Here is a 20,461-nt window from a genome sequence, read left to right on the forward strand (position 1 = left end):
TATATATATATATATATATACACGTATTTCCAAATGAACGAAAACTGAAGAAATGCTTTGTTATTTTTTATTATTATAAGAAAATAGGAAACAACTTTGTTATTTCTCTGTCCCTCTTTTACCATATTATCGCGAGAAATATCGGATTTATAAATTATCTCTGCTAGACAGTAAATGAACTATGGATCAAAGTCTGGAGCGGATTCTATCGAGGTACGTTGTAATAAATCAACGCCAATATATAAGACAATAAATTATGCTTTTAAATAATTGTTTTGAAATTGCAATTTTAATATCATATACAATAATATATATCTAATAATAATAATAATAATAACAATAAATTATATTCTTACAATATTTTATAAAAATGCATTCTTTAGTTAAAATATAATGTGTCAAACATATAGTATTGTATATTATTAAATTATTATAAAATTTTTATTTAACTTACATTAAACCAATTGTATGATATATGTTATGAAATTATATACGCACCTTTATTTATTTGTGTACTTAAATGTCTTATTTTAAATGTGCTGTTACGGTATTTAAAACTTTTAGCAATATCACAATATTACTGAAAGTTTTAGATTTCCTTGAGAATATACATATGTGTAAATATATTATAATATTTCACACAGTCTTGCGTCAAATTAATAAACTTGGAAATGACGAAATCACGCATAAAGACATAAACACGCATTTACGTTTCTTGACGTGTCTGGAGGCTCGCCCGTGTGGCCTACGATATACTTATCGCGACAAGATTGCATAAGAGCTGTATCGTTGGCATGATGTATGCATTGATATCAATTTCATAAGAAAAGAGAGTCCAAATTCTAATGATAGCATTCTTTTATTGTAATTTTATATTTATATATCTTCTTTCTTAATTTTTTTTATATATTTTTCCGCCAATTCTTTACAAGGACTTTTATTTTCTATTTTCCTATCTTTGTTTTGGTTTTTCTTGTTTTTGTTTTCGGTTGCGTTGATACAAAATCTTTTTAATCTCTTCTTCGTTCGATTGTTATTTCCTATATCTTTCTTTTCCTCTGGTATTAGAATTACAATTTATTCACATTCATAATGTATTTATAATGCAATTTATAATATTTGATCGAAAAATGTTCGAAATATGTAATATAAACACATTAACTGTAGCGTTTATTAGTATAACATTGCTTAATGTATTTGCGATGAAAGAACCCCCTGCGACGAATTGAGCAATTGTTTGCGAAACATTATATCATGGTCTTTAACCTCGGCACTTCACAATTAAAAGAGGAAATCTTCAGAGCTGAGTGCTCAGTATTTCAGAGTCGAGCATTACGAAATGTTCATATCAAACGTAAAAGACTAATGAAAGAAAAATCTCCACGTCTATTACATTTCGCAAGTTGAGAAAGCGGGCGTGATTAACTTGTTTTTCTTTTGCACAATCTTTAGAATATTATTGCTGCATTATATTATGTACAAAGTTTAAATATATTAATAATAAATTAATTGAAAGATTATTATGTTATGATGTTAGGTTTTCATGTGTAAGACAACTCAATGTTTGAAAAGAAAGAACATAATAAATTTGTTTAATTGTGAGCATGTACATTTTCATATACATGTATTGAATGTATAAATGTGTCGGTAATAATGTTCCTTATATATAAATACAATCAGTAATTTCTAAGCTAATAATGAAGAGGAAACAAAACAAGACAAACATAACAGTCGCGCCTTCTTCTTTTTTATTCGCATTTTTGTGATAATTTTATGTTCGCATATGTATATGTATATTTATGAATTGTAGATAAAGAAATTGTAATTCAAAATTGATAAAAAAATCATAGATAAAAAATTACACACTACAGATAAAATATACAAAACTATAACGGATTGAATATAATATATTAATAATAATAATAATAAAATATTGATTAAAGCAATCCAATAAAGTAAGAGAACATCTGATAAATTTGTTAACTTTCTATTCTCTTATTTGTGTTATTTTATCACATATATTGCCACAAGAAAAATAGTTCAATATGACGCGAAACATAATATGTCTTTTGCATACATACGTATACATATAGCAATAAAATGTAAACAGAAATAATTGGCATGCTGCAATTTGTTTTTAAGAGAAGATTAAATTTTTATGAAATATACGGCGTATAATACTGTTTAACTCGATAATAATTTAACTTAATAACATAAAAAATGGAGACATTAAATTCGTAATATTATTGTGGTAGTTATATATCACACATAATAATATTTGTTAAATACGCGTCAAGCCGAAAAAAAAGACGTTATTCTTATTTTAGATAAATATTGCGAAGAATATTCGCAAATTCTCGCAAGTGCTGAGACACGCGTATATCTAATCATATATATAGAATCTCGATTTTAATAACTCACCCAGGCGTCTAAGGTAGGCTTCTACAATGCCTTACTGATGAGTCTAGTAATGGATTAAGCCGGGACGAAACGCCAAATATTATATGATATTCTTCGCAATATATAAAGGAATAATTAAAAGATCTAATTATTTACAGAATTAAAAAAATTTAGTTATTCGATTCTTATTAGTCCTTTATATAATTGTTGGTTAAAAATTAAAATTTTCGATATGACAGAGATTATCGAAATGCAGCCTAAGATATAAAATACAAAATGTTTTTTAAGAATATTTAATGTATTGAGGGCCGATTGTTCCATTTTTTGGTAAAGTTTACCTGTTAGGTAAGTATAGTAAGATTATTCAATCATGTGCGCGGATTGCCAGATTTACCTAATAGGTAAACTTTATCGAAAGATGGAACAATCGGCTCTGAGTCTATTTCTTTGAAATTAAAGTAATGATAAGAGTAACGATTAAATCGGTATCCTGCAAGTAAAACCAAGCCGATAAGTCAGAGGTACTGCACTATCCTGCGAATCATTGACGGGTAGTGTGGGGGTAGTAGATTCCAGGTTCATTGGAAACTAAAAGTTTTCCTCATTATCCTCGATGTTTTCGTCCGGGCCATCGTAGATGCTGGCTGCTTGCTTATGAATTTAGAGTTAACTATAACATCTCAGGTAATTCTATTTATAATTCTCATATATATATTTATAGAAAATATTAAATATACAGTAGATGAGAGGGAGAGAGAAAGCAAAAATAATTTTGTACATATTTATTATTATATTTATTATAGTAAATTAAAAGCTTATTTTTTGGAAACTAACGTTTTTCAAAATTTGAGGTTATATTAGAAAAATCACGAAATTGATAATAAAATATATGTACATAGAATGTATACACTACAAGATAAACTGGAGCAAAGTAGAATAACGGAGTAATTATAGAGAAATACTGTCATTGTTGAACCTACTTATATACGATATCTTAATATTGTAATAAGTTGAATTATATGTTCTGTGTGTCTCGAAGAACACGTGATAGATTTTCATACAACAGTATAGTGCGTATAGTATCCGATTTATATAATTATTTGCTTCGTATATATTTTCGTAAAAATAAATTATTTATATTTAATTCGCGCAGTACCTTATTTTATTCTAAACTTCCATAATCAATTAAATTTTATAGTCTAAGCTTCATTTTAATTTAATTAGATTGTTGTTATATAGCAACTGAATATATATTCAATAAAATATTCAATATAACCGTGTTTATTTACAATTAAGGTAAAATGGGACGGGGCAAAATTATAGGTACTTCGTTTTATCCAAATTCTTCAGTCGATTATTCGCGAACGCGAGGGTTGCGAGCTTTCTTGCGTATAGTACACACGTGATCAGGTAGTTTAACGGTTACTTGTTGCTCAGCGTCAGATATGTATAGCGTTATGCTACATCTATTAGGTATACAAATTAGTTCGGTCCGCTTTTTGTGTTCAAAAATGCATTTATTTCAAAACAAAATGAATGAACAGATTAATTAAAGTATTGTCGATCGCTGGCTACTACTTTTTCCCATCTCTCAGGCAATTTTCGAATTCCATCTCGAAAAAATGACTCGTCTTTGGAGGCGATCATCTTTATTTGGAAAACGGACCGAACTAATTTGTACTTCCAATAAAACTTCCAAATCTATAATTAAACCTAATGTCATAATGTTAAATAAGTTGAAATAGTAAATGTTCAGGTCAGGGGACCTCCTCCCCAATGATCTTGACATATGCTGTTAAGATCATGATCCTGAGTGACCTCCAACAAGTTTTAGTCGTCGCCATTCGCTTTGCGAATTAAAGATTACAAATGGACCAATCAAATATATTTTAATTTTAATCTGTTTTGTTCTAATTGGCTGAATTAATGAATTCTAATCTTCAATTTGCAATTCTCAGTCTCCAATACGTATAGTGTGACCAGGTACGACCAGTGCGCGCATCTTATTCTTTTTTCATGGAGTCTTCTACTCGTGCTACGATTGCACCGCGATTTCATGCAAAAACCGATCGCACAATGGCGCTATTAGTACGTCGAAAAATATCATGCGATAATAGTACTAGTTAATTGTCCGAAATCGTCGAAGTGTCGAAATAAATGTATTGCATAAAGCCCATGGCACATAGAAAAACGTAAGGCCGTAAACGTAATCAGGAAGCGAATTGATCAATCACAGTTGAGAACGCAAGCAGCCGCCGCTTACGTTTTCAACTGTGATTGGTCAATTCGCTTACTGATTACGTTTACGGCCTTATGTTTTATTTCTATATATGCCATAGGCTTAACGCGTGTTTAATGGGCCTTCTACAATAAGCCATAAGTCATAAATCGGAAGTAAGAAACTAAAAATTGACGACTGTGATTGGTCTATTTCTAGCTTATGACTTATGATTTGTGACTTACGGCTTATTGTAGAAGGCCCATAAGACCCGTCTACATAAGTCGCAACACGCAGAACGCAGTTCGCAAGACTAGAAACTAACCTAACATATTTTAGTTATAATAGGTTGTAGGACGCAGAACGCAGGACGCAGGAAGTTGAAATTCACCCAACTTCCTGCGTCCTGCGTCCTACAACCTATTATAACTAAAATATGTTAGGTTAGTTTCTAGTCTTGCGAACTGCGTTCTACGTGTTGCGACTTATGCCTAATTCACACTGGATGCGATGGGCGATGAACGATGAGCGATATCCAATAAAAGCTTTGCTTTAGCTCACACGACGATGTAAAGCAGAGTTCTTATTGGTTATCGCTCGTCGCGCATCGCTCATCGCGCCTAGTGTGAACTAGGCATTATGTAGGCGGGCTTTTACACACCGCGTACACACGCACGCACGCACGCACACACGAAAAATACTCATATCTAATAGAAAAATAATCGTTTTCAGACATATAATATTTCAAAAAAGATGGAATACAATCATAAGGATCTTATCGATTTTATCGCCCAAATACAAGAAGAGTGTAACTTGAAGTATGCGAAAGTTAATCAGTTAAAAGCGATGTCTAAAGCATTGGAAAATATAAATATTAAAATACTAATTCTTTCGATCATCGTTGTAGGTTTATATACACATTTATATATACTTTTTTATATAAATACGACGAATTTCAGTGATATGTTTAAATATAAAGAAAAGTTGGCATTTATATTTAGATCTATAAATTTTATAAAATCTGTAATGTTTCGTCATTCCATTCTTTCGTTTCATCGTTTCATACTTCCGTTAATTATTTTTGCATTAATATTTATTATGATATGTTTTTGTGATTTTTGGTGTCAATTCTGGTCCCTCTTTTTCGACAAATTATTTTATATAATAGATATATAATGTAAAGAATAGATTGTATGAATTTTTGAAAATATTCTAAAATAGTGCATATTGTAATTTTTGTCATTATTTATATTGTTTGCTTCTGTTGATTTGGTCAGGTTTATTTGACTGAAAATGTGTACATAATACTATTTTTACTAATAATTTGTTTAATACTTTTTCTGGTATTCGTTAACTTCATCTGTTAATGTCGGATCCTTTTCGTGAAATTTTTTAAATTTTTTATTTTGTAGTTTTAGTCATCGTTTAGATTATCATATGATCGTGTATTATAAATTTGAACAGACCAACAGAACTAAGACTGTTTCATACTGAAACATAGATAATATTTCTGTAAATATAGAAATTAGAATTATTTTAGTAATTGTTTTAGCATAACAGAAAATCAGAATAGCTTTATATTAGGAATGTGCATTAATTTTAAAGGATTTTCAAGAGATGTGTAGTACTATATCGCATCGGGCCATATTGTTGTTACCTTCATATCAAAGCATCATCATGTAGCTTTAGTTTCCGTATGTGTCATTTTACCGAAGTGTAAACTACATTGTTTTTTTAAGCATTAAATATGTCGAATTATTTTCCAACAAAACGCAATTTGTGGGAAGCTTTGCTCTTTTATTTCCATTTGAAGAAAGGTGCTGCTGAAAGTCAACGAATGCTGTCGAAGGCTCATGGTGATTATACTCCGTTGATTTCAACATGTGAGTACTGTGGTTTCGACGCTATAAAAAATGATTTTGACGGGAACGTCCAGGCCAACTGAAAAAGTTTGAAGATGATGAAGTGGAAGCTTTTACTCAATGAAGATCCGAGTTAAACGCAAGAAGAACTTGCAGAATCATTAAATATTGATTGATCAACCGATTTTTAGACGTTTGAAGGTCATTAGAATGATTCGAAAGCAAGGAAATTGGGTGCCGTACGAGTTGAAGCCGAGGGACGTCGAAAGGCGTAAAATAAATGTGAATTGTTGCTTCAAAGACACAAAAGGAAAAGTTTTTTGCATCGTATCGTGACGGGTGATGAAAAATGGATACGCTACGATAATCCAAAGCGCAAAAAATTCTCGACGATAAAACCGAATGGTGCCGAGCTATATGCTCCGTATTTGGTGGGGTCAGCTCGATGTGGAGTATTATGAGCTGCTCCAACCCAACGAAACCATCATTGGTGCCAACAATTGATGCAATTGAGCATATTGAACTAAAAACGACCAAATTACGCGAAAAGACACTACAAAGTGATTTTCCAGCACGACAACGCTCGGTTACATGTTGCGAAACCGGTCAAGGAAACGTTAGAAGCGCTTAACTGGGATGTTCTACCACACCCGCCGTATTCTCTAGATATTGCTCCTTTATCACGTATCTCGATCGATGGCCTGTCTGAACAGCGCTTTCATTCTTATGAAGACTTTTACCGAACTACTTTTACCAAAAAATCCCTTAAAATTAATGCACACACCTAATATATGTAAACTATTTTTATATAAATTATCGGATTTCTCTTTTTTCCTTTAATAATATAAATAGCAATGTAAGTTATAGTATACTAACATCCCAGTGAGAAATGATAATAGAATTGATTTGACATTGAAATCATTAAATCGCCATCAAAATTCGACACTGATTCCATCGTCATTTTTTACTGGAATGTCTTAGAATTATAATAATTTAGGATTATTAATACTTTTAATATTTTTATGTATATTGTGATTTTTACAATATATTACGATATTATATTTTATACTAATAAAAAAATTAAAAATATAATTAATTATTATAATAAGACCCGTTTAAATAAATCTTTGTGTATATATGAGTAATGCTTTATCCGAGTCGAACACTGATTATTGTGTAGAAAATGTAAAGTTTTATTAAATTTTGATAAATACACACATACGTTTCGATCCACAATTCGGATCCTTATCAATGTTTCGTTATGAAAATGACACTGTTATCATAATACTTTCTGGTACACCGCATATTATAAAATATGATTTTCAACTTTATATTAATAATGTTTGCTGCGTTAGTTAATTTGTATAATAATTATATTAACTTACATGATAAATTAGTGATAATAGAATACATATTAACAAATCAAAGAGCTTTTTATCCCAGCATCCGAAAATGGATTAAAATGGATTGGACTATTTTGTCTATTCGAATTCGTATTTTAAACAGCGTAAACTTTTTTTTGGATTCAATTAAATTCAATTGGATGCAACTGGATTGAAAAACTACGTTTCCTATTCAAAATTTTGAATTGTACAGTATTCACTATGGTCACAAACGCACTGAAAAAGCTGATATTATTTTTCGATTGAAAGGTATACAGATATGCTCCATGCAATTCCTATAAATGAATAAAAATGTATTCAGATTGAAATAGATTCATTTTAACATTCATGAATCCGTATTTCTGAAAATCTGAATACATTTTAATCCATTCTCAGATACTGGAATAAATAAATCTAATTATAAAAATCTTTCGTCTGTCACTGTTTTATGTATCTACAAAACAAAGTAAAGAGTTATTGGAAAGAAAGAGACTCAGCTGTTTGAAAATAAATATTCATATGCTTTGTTTAAATCAATCTGAAAAATTTAATTATCAATCATTGCAGTATCAGTCTGTTATTTTGTTTATGAATAAAAATAATATCCTATCAGAGATAAGTCTTTTATTAAAAATTAATTCTTCGATTATTTTGATATATTCCAATCAAAATCATGTGAATATTATAACCGATGTTCCCTGGTTATAATGATCTTTGTTAGGTATTCCTATTAATATGGTTCTTGTGTTCTGCAGATATTCTCGTTTTCAATATATCCTATTTATTTGTCCTACATATGTTGCATCACAATTTTTGCAAAAGATATTTTATACATGACATTAGTATTATGCATCATATGTTCTGCAATTTATCCTCTTGTACTTTTATGATACTATCGTTTGTTAATACCCTTATACGCAACACTAACTGTTTTATATTTTTTTATGTAATTATTTATATTGTTAGCAATACTTACGATCGCGAGTGTGGACGCTCCACCGGGACTTGAATCGAGACCTTGAGTCATTTATATTAGCAAGCAATTAACCGCCTCGCTGCGGAGCCACACATAGCCTGACGACAGGAACTTTTATGCCTGTATTCATGATACAAATCGACATAAATGTCATTCTATCTTTCTTGATATTTAGAGAGTGACAAAGATAGAACGACACTTAAAATTATGTCGACTTGTACCTTCAAATGGAAAATATCCATAGGTCAGAACTTGCACTTAAAGGTTCCTTAAATTTATCTTTAGATGCTCAGTAACTAATGAAATAATTGATCGTAGAGTACCTGAAGATAAATTTAAGGAATCCTTAAATATAAAGCCTATGACTATGAATACAGGCCTTTCTAATTTATCACTTACACATTATTGTTTCCTTTTCCACTCATGCTTATTATAAGCAAATATTATATTTAAAGGTAGTGTTATTATTTTTTCAACATATAATTTTTATTTACTAATGTATCTCTGTAACTATTGGATAAACAATAATTTTACAATATTATTTTTCATTATTAATTCAGCAAGTTAAATATTACAGAATAGTATGCGAGCAATTCGTTTTATCGATAGAACGTCAAAAGAAATCTAACATATATAAATATCTGAATTTACTCCGATACAATTTTAAATGAGCAGGCAACTTAAATGATAGTGTGTCGAAATTCCCTAGAAAAAGATGGAAAACCTGAATATCGATGATGTTCAGAGTGTTCAGACTGATCACAGACCGTACAGAAAGCACGTATGACACGTGCTCTCTATTTTTTTCAACAACGACTGACCATTGTCAGACGCGTACCTAGCCATGTATCCGATAGTTTACTAAAGAGAATTGTGCAAAGTCTACAGAAAAGGAAATTAGAAACTATTCAAAATCCTATTGTGAGTTTTCCGATTGGATTGTATTCTACCGACCGACTTAATTTCCATTCTGATTCCCCCTGCGTCAATATAATGCCAGAGGTGGAGCATCCGACCGAGGACGATGAACGTTGTCAGGTTGAATATCTAGAGACGCCCGTCAAATCCAAGAATGATAAAAAAGAATACAGGTAAGGTAAACTCAAGTACTCCACATTCTTTTCGTTCGAAATAGAGACAAGGAATATTATCGAATAGTAATTTTTTAAGAGTAACGTTACAATGCATTTTTTATAAGTAAGGGTTAGATTTTTCATGTTGTAAACTTTCTTATTGATTTTTCATTTTATTACTGTATGTTTTGTCTTCTCGATTCAGAGTCATCAAATTACCAAATGGTTTAACAGCTTTGTTAATATCCGATATATATTCAAAAACATGTGCTTCTCAGAATGAAGACAATCAGGATAAAGGTAAGACATGTCTAATAATATTATTTTAAAAGTAAGATATTATGTAATGATAATAAAGAAAGAAAGATATATTTATGTATGTAAATAATTATTTGTATTTATAAAGATGTTTGTGTTATTTTGAATCTGTATATAGAATCGACTGAAGATGAAACTGAAGATGAAGAAAGTAGCGAAGAGGATGGAGAACATTATGATGAAGATGAAGGTGACACAAGTAATGAATCTGATAATGAAGATGGTTCTTCAGTTAAACGAGTTAAGAGAGATGAAAAAAAGGTATGAATATGACAATTTAGAATTGTAGCATTTTAGGATTTACTTTATACCAATTTATTAAATAATCATTAAAAGTTTGTTGTAACATCAAAAAATTTATGAAATTGTGAATGATATCTATCTTCTCAAAGCTCAATATTATCATGATTATCAGTTTTATCGTGAATTTTTGTTTGAAAAAGTTTATCTACTATCTGCAGAGTGTCTATATACAGATTTATTTAGAAATGTAACTTCATTTAAAATTGTTTAATTTTCTATTTGTGACATTCTGTATATAATATCTGATGTGTATATATATTTTTTAAAGGCAGCATGTGGTCTATGTGTGGGAGTAGGCAGTTTCAGCGATCCATCAGAAGTTCCAGGCATGGCACATTTTCTTGAGCATATGGTTTTCATGGGATCTGAAAAATACCCTCAAGTATTAAAACATGATGCGTGAATTTATTATAAAATTCATTTGTTATTATATCTAAATGTGTAAGTATCATCTTGCAGGAAAATGATTTTGATGCATTTATCAGTAAGCGTGGTGGCTTTACTAATGCCTCAACCGAGTGCGAGCATACAACATTTTACTTCGATATCCAAGAGAAACATCTATTGTCAGCTCTTGATCGTTTTGCTCAATTTTTTATTAAACCTTTGATGAAGAAAGATGCCATCACGCGGGAGCGAGAGGCTGTAGAAAGCGGTATATAAATCATGATCGTAATACTGTTGCTGCAGTCTTTGCAGTCTTGATATGCCATGTTCATATAGAGTTTCAGTTGGCCTTACCTTGTGATGAGAACAGAAAGGAACAACTGTTTTCTTCCTTCGCGCGAGCTGATCATCCAGCCAGCAAGTTTATTTGGGGTAATTTAATAACATTGCGCGATAATATACATGACGACAAATTGTATGAAGAATTACACAAATTCAGAGAGCGCCATTACAGCGCTCATAGAATGAAACTAGCAATACAGGTAACATCGTTAAAACTAACGAGAATTATTGATATTACTTACCAAATATAGTTAATTCATAATATAATACGTTTTTTTCCAGGCAAGATTACCGCTAGATACATTGGAAAAATATGTCACAACGTGCTTTGCTGATGTACCTAGTAATGGATTGCCTCCTGATGACTTTACTGCATTTAAAGACGGTGTTTCTTTTGATACTCCCGCTTTCCGAAAAATGTATAAAGTTAAACCTTTTAAAGATGTTAGCCAAGTATGTGAATAGATTCAAAAGAAATTTTCTTTATATGAATAAATATATTAAATTGTGAAAATTGTTTTTTTTTTTTTACAGCTAGAAGTAACATGGACAATGCCTTCGCTACTTCATTTGTACAACAGTAAACCACATCAATATATCTCCTGGATTATTGGACATGAAGGAAAGGGTTCCTTAATTAGTTATCTACGTAAAAAAATGTGGAGTCTCGATATGTTCAGTGGTAACAGTGAAAGCGATTTCGAGCACAGCTCCATGTATGCGTTATTAAAGCTTACTGTCGTACTCTCCTATGAGGGACAACAACATCTGGAGGAAGTTTTAGATGCGATATTTTCTTATATTAATTTAGTGAAGAGGGAAGGTCCGCAAAAAAGAATTTACGATGAAATTGATCAGATTGCACAAAATAATTTTAGGTAAATCAATTATAGAAATAAATAGATGTGTGAAACAGATGTGATTGAAAAAGAAAAATATTAAATATATATATATATATATATATGAGACGCCACTTATACTATATTTTTTAGATTTGCCGATGAGGAGGACCCAGCGGATTATGTTGAAGATTTGTGTGAGAGCATGCACTTCTATCCACCGCGCGATTATATAACTGGAAATGAGCTTTATTTCGATTATAACCCAGAAGCTATACAAAAATGTTTAGATTATGTGACACCAGAGACTGTAAATATCATGATTTTCAATGAAGATTTCGACTGTCTCGAATTAAATAAAGTCGAACCATGGTTCAAAACCAAGTATACGGACATCGAGATACCAAAGGAATGGATCGAACGCTGGAAATCTATCGAGCCATTGCCAGATTTTCATTTACCATTAGAAAATACATTCCTTACTAACGATTTTGCTGTAATACCGTTGCCAGCGGAAGTTCCGAAATATCCTATAAAATTATACTCTGATCGGACATCAGAAATTTGGTATCGGCCGGATCCCAAATTTCGTTTGCCAGAATGTTATATGAATTTTCATTTTATTTCTTCGCTCGGGCTTCAGTCGCCAGAGAAGTAAGTAGTAGCATGTAAGATATAATATTACATTGAAATGGTGTTACTGTCACTCTGTTATAATATAATTATCAAATAACTTGTAATTATTAATATTATAATTTTTTATTATGATCATTTATTTAAAAAAATCACATTAATGACATTTCAGTGCAGCTCTCATGGAAATGTACTGTAATGTATTAAAACTTCTATTGATTGAAGAACTATATCCTGCTATAGTTGCTGGATTTGATTATTACATCAATGTTAGTGAGAAAGGTATTACAATAAAAATGAACGGATTTAACGAAAAACTGCCCGTAAGTATTCGTTCAAAGCATGCGTTAGAATTATAAATATAATTTCGAGATATATCAATATTTTATTTATATTGCAGCTCTTGTTGATGACTATTGCAAAATACATGACTGAGTATTCAACCCTTGTTACAAAGGATTTGTTTGAAATTGTCAAAGTACAACAACTTAAAACATATTACAATTCATTTATAAAACCTGGAAAACTCGCCAGGTATCGATTGTTTGTTATCAAGTATAATTACAACAATTATAAAATTCTTATTTAACTGAAAGAAATAATATATTATTTACATTCCTATCGATTAATCAATTTTATATTTATATGTAAATAAATCTATTCATACAGGGACGTGAGATCATGGGTATTGAAACTTGTCCATTATACACACGTTGATACACACACTGCTCTACGTGGTATCAATTTTGAAGAATTCCAAAATTTTGTGAAAGACTTCACCGATAATTTATACATTCAGTGCCTCGTGCAAGGCAACATGACGCAGGACGCTGCAATGAAGACTGTATTAAAATGCGTTGAAATAATTAATTGCGGTCCTTTGCTTTATAGTATGCTACCGGAAATGAGAGTCACTAAAATACCTGTGGGCACGGGCTATTGCAAATTGAAAAATATCAACAAAATTGATGCAAATTCCATAATAACAAATTATTATCAAGCCGATGTCATATCGATTGAATTATCGGTGTTAATCAATCTGATGATTGTAAGTATTAAATAACTTAGTTTCATATTTTTAATGTATGGAACCTTCAGTTTACATTAATTTATATATTTGTGAAAATAAATATGAATAACATTTTTTATTATTACGATTAATTCTATCCACATATCACACTTATCTGCACTTTTTAATACTTTTTATACAGATGATAATGGAAGAACCGTTGTTCCATCGACTGCGAACTCGAGAACAGCTTGGTTATGACGTTTCCTGTGCCCTTAAAAATATCAACGGAATTTTAGGATATATCATTACTGTTCACACTCAGGCAGATAAATACACAACCGAGCATGTGGACCAGCGAATCGAAGAATTTTTGAAATTGTTTAATGAGATTTTGGAAGAATTCTCTGAAGAAGAATTAGATGATGTCAAGGAGGCACTAAGAAAATTAAAGCAATGTGCTGATATCGATCTCGAAGAAGAAGTTACCAGAAACTGGAATGAGATCACGACGTGGCAATATATGTTTGACAGACTCGAGAGAGAAGTGCTTGCAATAAAAGACATAAAGATCAACGAACTGAGAGAATGGTTTACGAAGCACACACTAAACGGAAGTAATTTCAGAAAATTGAGCGTGCATGTGGTAGGAACTGATCCAAAAGAAAATGCAATCAAGGAAGCAAATAGTAAGTAAATAACTTTTTTGTCGAATACCAAAATATTTAAGCACTAAAATCCGCTTTAACCGACAATAGGATTTCTCTTATTTATTTAGATTCATATCGGTCCAATTTACATTTGTAATTGTTTTTTTAGTCGAATTTTGGTCAATGTCTGTTTTCTGATTTTGTAACATTTATCTTTTATTTTTTTCTTGCTTAAGTTATAAAATCATGCTTAAGTTATAAAAGAATTAAAATTATAAAAAATTGTAGATACTGCAGAAGATCGTAAGAAAGCGCAGTACTTTACTGTGGAATATATAACCAATCAACAGAATAAGGAAATTGAAGATCATATTACTAATGTAGGAAAGTACAAGAAAAATCTATACGTCTATCCAGTAAGTGAGGGAATTAGTCCTCTCGGAATATGGAATAAGTGATACTTCAATAATAATAGTACAATGAAAATAAAATGATAAATCGTACTGCCTTATGGTAATAAGGTTCTTTTTTATTTATTAAATACTTATAAATTTAATACTAATCCTCGTATAAACAACAACAGTATAATGAAGTTACAAGTTTTCACCTAACTCTTCACATTTCTTGCCTCTATATTCTTTTTCGATAAGCTATTAGATTAGTGCAAAAGTTAGTGCCCGATTTATTATTTAAAATTCAAATAAATCGGGCACAAACTTTTGCACTGATCTAATGCATTATAATAGCTAATATTGTTAGAGAAACATTTTGCACGTTGCAACATAGAATATTCGAAATTAATAAAATAAAATTGTCTTACATTAAAATAAGACTTATGCTTTTACACATTAACGATTTTTTGCATGTTGCTCTTTTGTATGGAGCATTATAAACATAAATGGAATTATAAGTAAGTATAATAAGTGAATGAACATAAATGTAGCTGTAATAATATAAGTGGATCAGGAAGTAAAGTATTTAGTCGGGTAATTTTTCATCTTCTTTTAATTGTATTCAAGACATGACAACACGTTTTCAATAAATCATTAAACTTCCGAAAATATCAGCCAACCATATTCAAACTCCTTCCCCTTCTCTCTCTCTCTATCTCTCTTTCTCTCCTTCTCTCAATCTCTCTACTCATGCTAAGAGCTTTCTTACAGGACTCGATTTAAAGTTCATTATCGTTTACAAAAGCCACACATGTCGCGCATGGCTTCTTTATAAACTGAACGGAGGATCCTACAAATCTTAAATACTCTAATTTTGCGTGTGTATGTGTGTTGTGAGAGGTTGCGTTTATAAAAGATAAATAAAGGGTTAAATATTATGCTCTTGAAAAAAAAGGAGGAAACTTAAATATATCTGCCAATTGGATCAATTGCTCTTTCTATTTCTCAGGAAAGAAAATTTCGCGATTCAACAACGGCTCGCGAGCCTAAGAAAACAGGTAGAGCACTTGCATTCCAAAAGTCAGATTTACAGCAAGTATTAATAATGCAATTTAAATATTTCTAAATTGTTATAACATCCATTAAGAGTGCGTTTCGCATTTTATACTTCGAATAATCATCGTATATATCTTTTTCTTTTTTCTCCTTGCAATAATATTATATAGAGTTGCCACTACATTTATATTAATTATTTATCTGCTATTCTCCAAATATGTATCCGCTTTTTAAAAAGTAGTTTAAATGTCTTTAGAGTTACGATAATCTTTTTTTTTTCGGTTCTGCCTCGTGTTCTTGCCAGTACTGATTCTCTTTACTCTTTTTCTCTTGCTCCGTTTCTTTATTCTGTTAAATCGCGCAATATCCTCCACAGGATCACGGAAGTTGTACGAATAATAGTTACTCAGAAACTTGTGCATACCGTTCTCCGTTTTTTAACTAGCGAAAGCATAGAATCAGCTCTGCTCAACACCAGACATGAATGGGGTACATGTTACAACAGTACAATGTTTACAATGGTATTAATAATCCAACAAGAATACATCAATGCAGCTGCGTTTATATAAATGCGAGGACCACAGATGGATCGGCTACGTGCGAATTGGCGAACTCTCGGCATCCCGATGGCTAATTAATTACCACAAACGATTATGTGCTACAAATATAATATTCTTTCCTGTGCGAACAAACTTTTCATTCTACTTATGGGATTTGATCTTTTTTCTTTTATACCCGTCGCGAGATCCTATCTGTCCTTCTGTCTCTCTAATATCCACCTGATAATAACATTGAAAAAGACGATTCGAAATCTATATAGTTTACACACCGCGTTGTCTCGCAACGTACGCTATCCGCTGACCGACCCACCGAAGTCAAATTATATAATCATCAATAATAGCTGAGCGCATGTACAAATTTTTTTCAGATTGACGAACGATTTCGCCCTCTTTTTCTTTCTCTCCCGTTTTCTCCCTTCATAAGCCGGAAACTCAAGCGACAGTTCCGAACACAGTGTAATTATCTTATAGTTGAAAAATTCGAAAGGGCGTTTACTCTCTCACACAAATACATCCACGTAAATAGTATATACGCGTATATTTTCTTCTTTTTTCACATATATATCCCATGCGCTTTTGCATCGTATATTTTTCTTCCTTCGGATATAAAAAGAGAAAGTAAAAAAAAGAACGGGAAAACAAACGTATTAATGATTATCAAGTATACATGTTACCGCGCGTATGCGTGTAATCTTTTCCTTCCCTATGAAAAATAATAGCGTAGTTATACGTTATGTAATATTTAATAAGAATATATAAGGTGTGTGTCGGGGCCCACATGCGTTTTTTTTTTCATCTACATCGATATCTTTTTTTTTTACTTTTTACTTTATTACATTATACTTGCGTTTCGCTATCGTTATTTTAGTTTATATCTCATATTACGTATATAAGCAAAACTACGTTAAGAAAAACTTAAAATTTATAAATGTCAAGTGCGCATAACTCAGAGAGGATTCCTCTTTTTTTTTTTCACATTATTATGCTTAACGTCAGATCGCTATGAGAAGTTCGATTCTACTCGTACGGGCTACAGTTAGAAGTTAAAAGATAAGAAGAATACACGTGTATACGCGTAACACGACGCCTGTCACTGCGCATACATCTAAAGTATGAGAAACGTAATATACAATATATTTTTTTTTCTTTTCTATTTTTAATCTATATCATTTAAAACAAGTTATTGAAAATTAAATAGTTTTCCTTTTTTTCAAGATTTCTGCAAGGCAATCTAAAGCTCTAAAAGATATAAAAGGAGGACAGTAACATACAGAGATATACATAAGAAAGCGGGACTTTTCTCTGAATAAAGGATATATAATTGTTGATAAATATAGATTTTAAAGTATTAATGAAAACCCTATACTCGCGGCAGTATATCGTATAATATTCTGTGCTAGAAAAGTGGCGTTGAAACGAAATGAAAATAGCCGTTTTCCTTCGAAAAATCGAGCATGTGTCTCGCGACAACGTGCTTTGTATATTAACGCGTGACACGTAGATTGTAAAAAATGAATTCTATGCGATATTCATTTAACGTTTCTTCATTTTTACAACGGTTTTGTCATTCCAGCAAGATTATCGAAAGTTTAGCATTTACTTGGTGTACAATTAATTTTTCTGTTATTTAGTTATCTGTTCACAACACACAATGTTTCGAAGATCAATATAGATTGTTATTTCATAAAATACGATAGATTATTTATAACTTTTAAATGGTAATGTTTCGGTATTATCATAGACGACTTTCGTGGGCCCCACTTTTTCTACTTATAACAACGAAAAGCCAGGCAGTTACGCTCTGAATTGCGAACGCACCTGTTTTTTACGTCGTTAATGCTTTATGCGAGTTTCCTTGTTTTCAACATTTCTGCTTTCTGTTGTATTCAATATTGAATTCTCTTTTTTTTTTTAGTGTTTTTGCATTACGCTTCGCGTTTACATTAAATTATTTCACGTTATTATTATTGTTGCATACTCATATCAGTGCAGCAGCAACTGATCACGTTGCATATATCGTTATTTGTGTCTTTATTTGTTTTATATCCGGTATATATATCAAGAGTTCGATTTCTCAGAAAGAAAATCATCTATCTTTACGTAAAAGCGTAAAGTGGCGTTTTACTCTCAAATTCGTATTTCGTCAGATTCAAGAAGGTCGGCTTCGCTAGTACGTTATATGTATTATGTGTGTACATATATATATATATATATATATGTACGCGTTCAAACCGAACGGCTTTGTCAATTTTCGAAATTTACGTTTTCAAAAAAGAATATCGTATCAGCGATTGTGCATTGCAACGTACTTTGCAAAGTAATCGTAAGCGTTCGTACGCTAATCGTAAGTTGTTATGACTCGAATGGTTACAAAATTATATTACATGTATCCGTGAAACGTATGATTTACAAACGCTCGTCGTGACAAATACGTTAAGCAAATGTTGATTACTTCGCATATGCATCGCGTAAAACAGCCGAATTATTTTCCACATATGCTCGGCGCACATCGAAGCTGACATTATTAGTTATAATTCATCTCTGTTATTCATATACATATATACGTTATATATCTTTTTTCTTGTTCCTACACGCAACTCAGGAAACTGAGAGCTTCGGAAATGTAGGAGAACATGGGACTTTCTTTTCCTTTTTTTTTTCTTTTCAGCAAAATTTATCCGCGCGGATGTCATTTTCTTAACATGCCGTTTAAAGCACTTCCGTCTATCTTTCTTTTATCCCTCTTTCTCTTATTCTCTTTCTCTCTCTCTCTCTCTTTCTCATAGGATCTTGTTCCTTTAACTATTCTCAGATTCGTTAACTGTCACATTTTACTCAAATTATATAAAGTTTCTCATTGTCCTAATGCATTTTACGCAATAACAAATCTACAAAAATATAACATTTTATCTTATCACCATATCTCATTATATTATCTCAATAAATGGTTTCCTCTTTTTACTCGCTTTAATCATTTTCATACACATGTCTTAGACACGTATCCGCATCGTCTTCATTACTTATTTTAATAATCGTGTTCTGTCGTGCTGTCTTGTTATTTTGCTGTTATATATCATTTTTATTGATATAAAAGAACCCTTGTTTTATTTCTTTTAAACTCCGATGATCTTTGGTAGAAAGTCATTTAGACTATTCTACACATAAATAGCATATTTTTAACATAATCATCTCCTATTCCGATGCGTAATAAACACATACGCACCTAGATTCTATATATACATCATATCAATCACACTATGTCACTTATAAAGCAACTGTTCATATGTACAATTAAACGAAGAATATTTCTGGAAATATGCTACATTAGGTATGCACAGAAAAGCTCGCTTTTTTAATCGCAATAAAATTATATCGTTCATCAAATGTTTAACAATCAATTTGACATATTTTTAACAAATTTTTAGCAATTTTCGTCAAACTAAAATTGCAATTTATTTGAAATTGAATGATATTTCGTATTATTATACCACAATTATAACACAAATATTTAAATATATAATATATATTAATATAATATATATAAATATAATATATATTTATAATTTTATTTTAAAATTATGTGTAATGTACATAATACATTGTCAATAAACTAAATGTTTCTAATAAATTGGTCTAATAAATTGTAGCACATGCTAATGTAGCATATTTTCCAAACAATATGAGGCATGTCGTAAGGATTACATCTCAACAAACATTTTTATATTAAATATCCTTACGATATGCTTCAAGTCTATTGTTAGATAGAAACATTATTGTATTTAAACCTCAAATTCCATTCAGGAAACCCGTTCACACAATTCTCCAACGCAAATAAATATATGATTTAGATCACGTACACACATATACATACAGTGAATATACCCGTATGTATACGTGTCTATAACGATATAATATGCCACGTTTATCTACATCATTATCGTGGCTTTCTCATTCGCTCCCTCCCTCCTTCTCTCTCTCACTCTCTCTCTCTCTCTCTCTCTCTCTCTCTCTTTCTCTCTCTCTCTCTCTCATTCTCGCTCTCTTTCTCTCCCTTCTATTTT

At 31.1% G+C, this 20,461-nt stretch overlaps 1 protein-coding gene across 1 annotated transcript; it reads left to right on the plus strand.

Annotated features, from left to right (window-relative positions):
- Positions 1-9,606: 9,606 nt before the first annotated feature.
- Positions 9,607-15,014, plus strand: LOC108772985 (nardilysin). Its single transcript, XM_018538671.1, has 14 exons — positions 9,607-9,929; positions 10,117-10,211; positions 10,348-10,490; positions 10,801-10,914; positions 10,992-11,187; positions 11,256-11,461; positions 11,544-11,714; positions 11,796-12,139; positions 12,254-12,754; positions 12,906-13,056; positions 13,134-13,267; positions 13,403-13,781; positions 13,945-14,431; positions 14,681-15,014. The coding sequence occupies exons 1-14, from the start codon at positions 9,622-9,624 to the stop codon at positions 14,848-14,850; spliced, it is 3,399 nt and encodes a 1,132-aa protein (XP_018394173.1). The 5' UTR covers positions 9,607-9,621; the 3' UTR covers positions 14,851-15,014.
- The last annotated feature ends 5,447 nt before the right edge of the window (positions 15,015-20,461 follow it).

This window comes from Cyphomyrmex costatus, unplaced genomic scaffold (assembly GCF_001594065.2).
Source record: "Cyphomyrmex costatus isolate MS0001 unplaced genomic scaffold, Ccosl1.0 scaffold196, whole genome shotgun sequence".
NCBI lineage: Eukaryota > Metazoa > Arthropoda > Insecta > Hymenoptera > Formicidae > Cyphomyrmex > Cyphomyrmex costatus.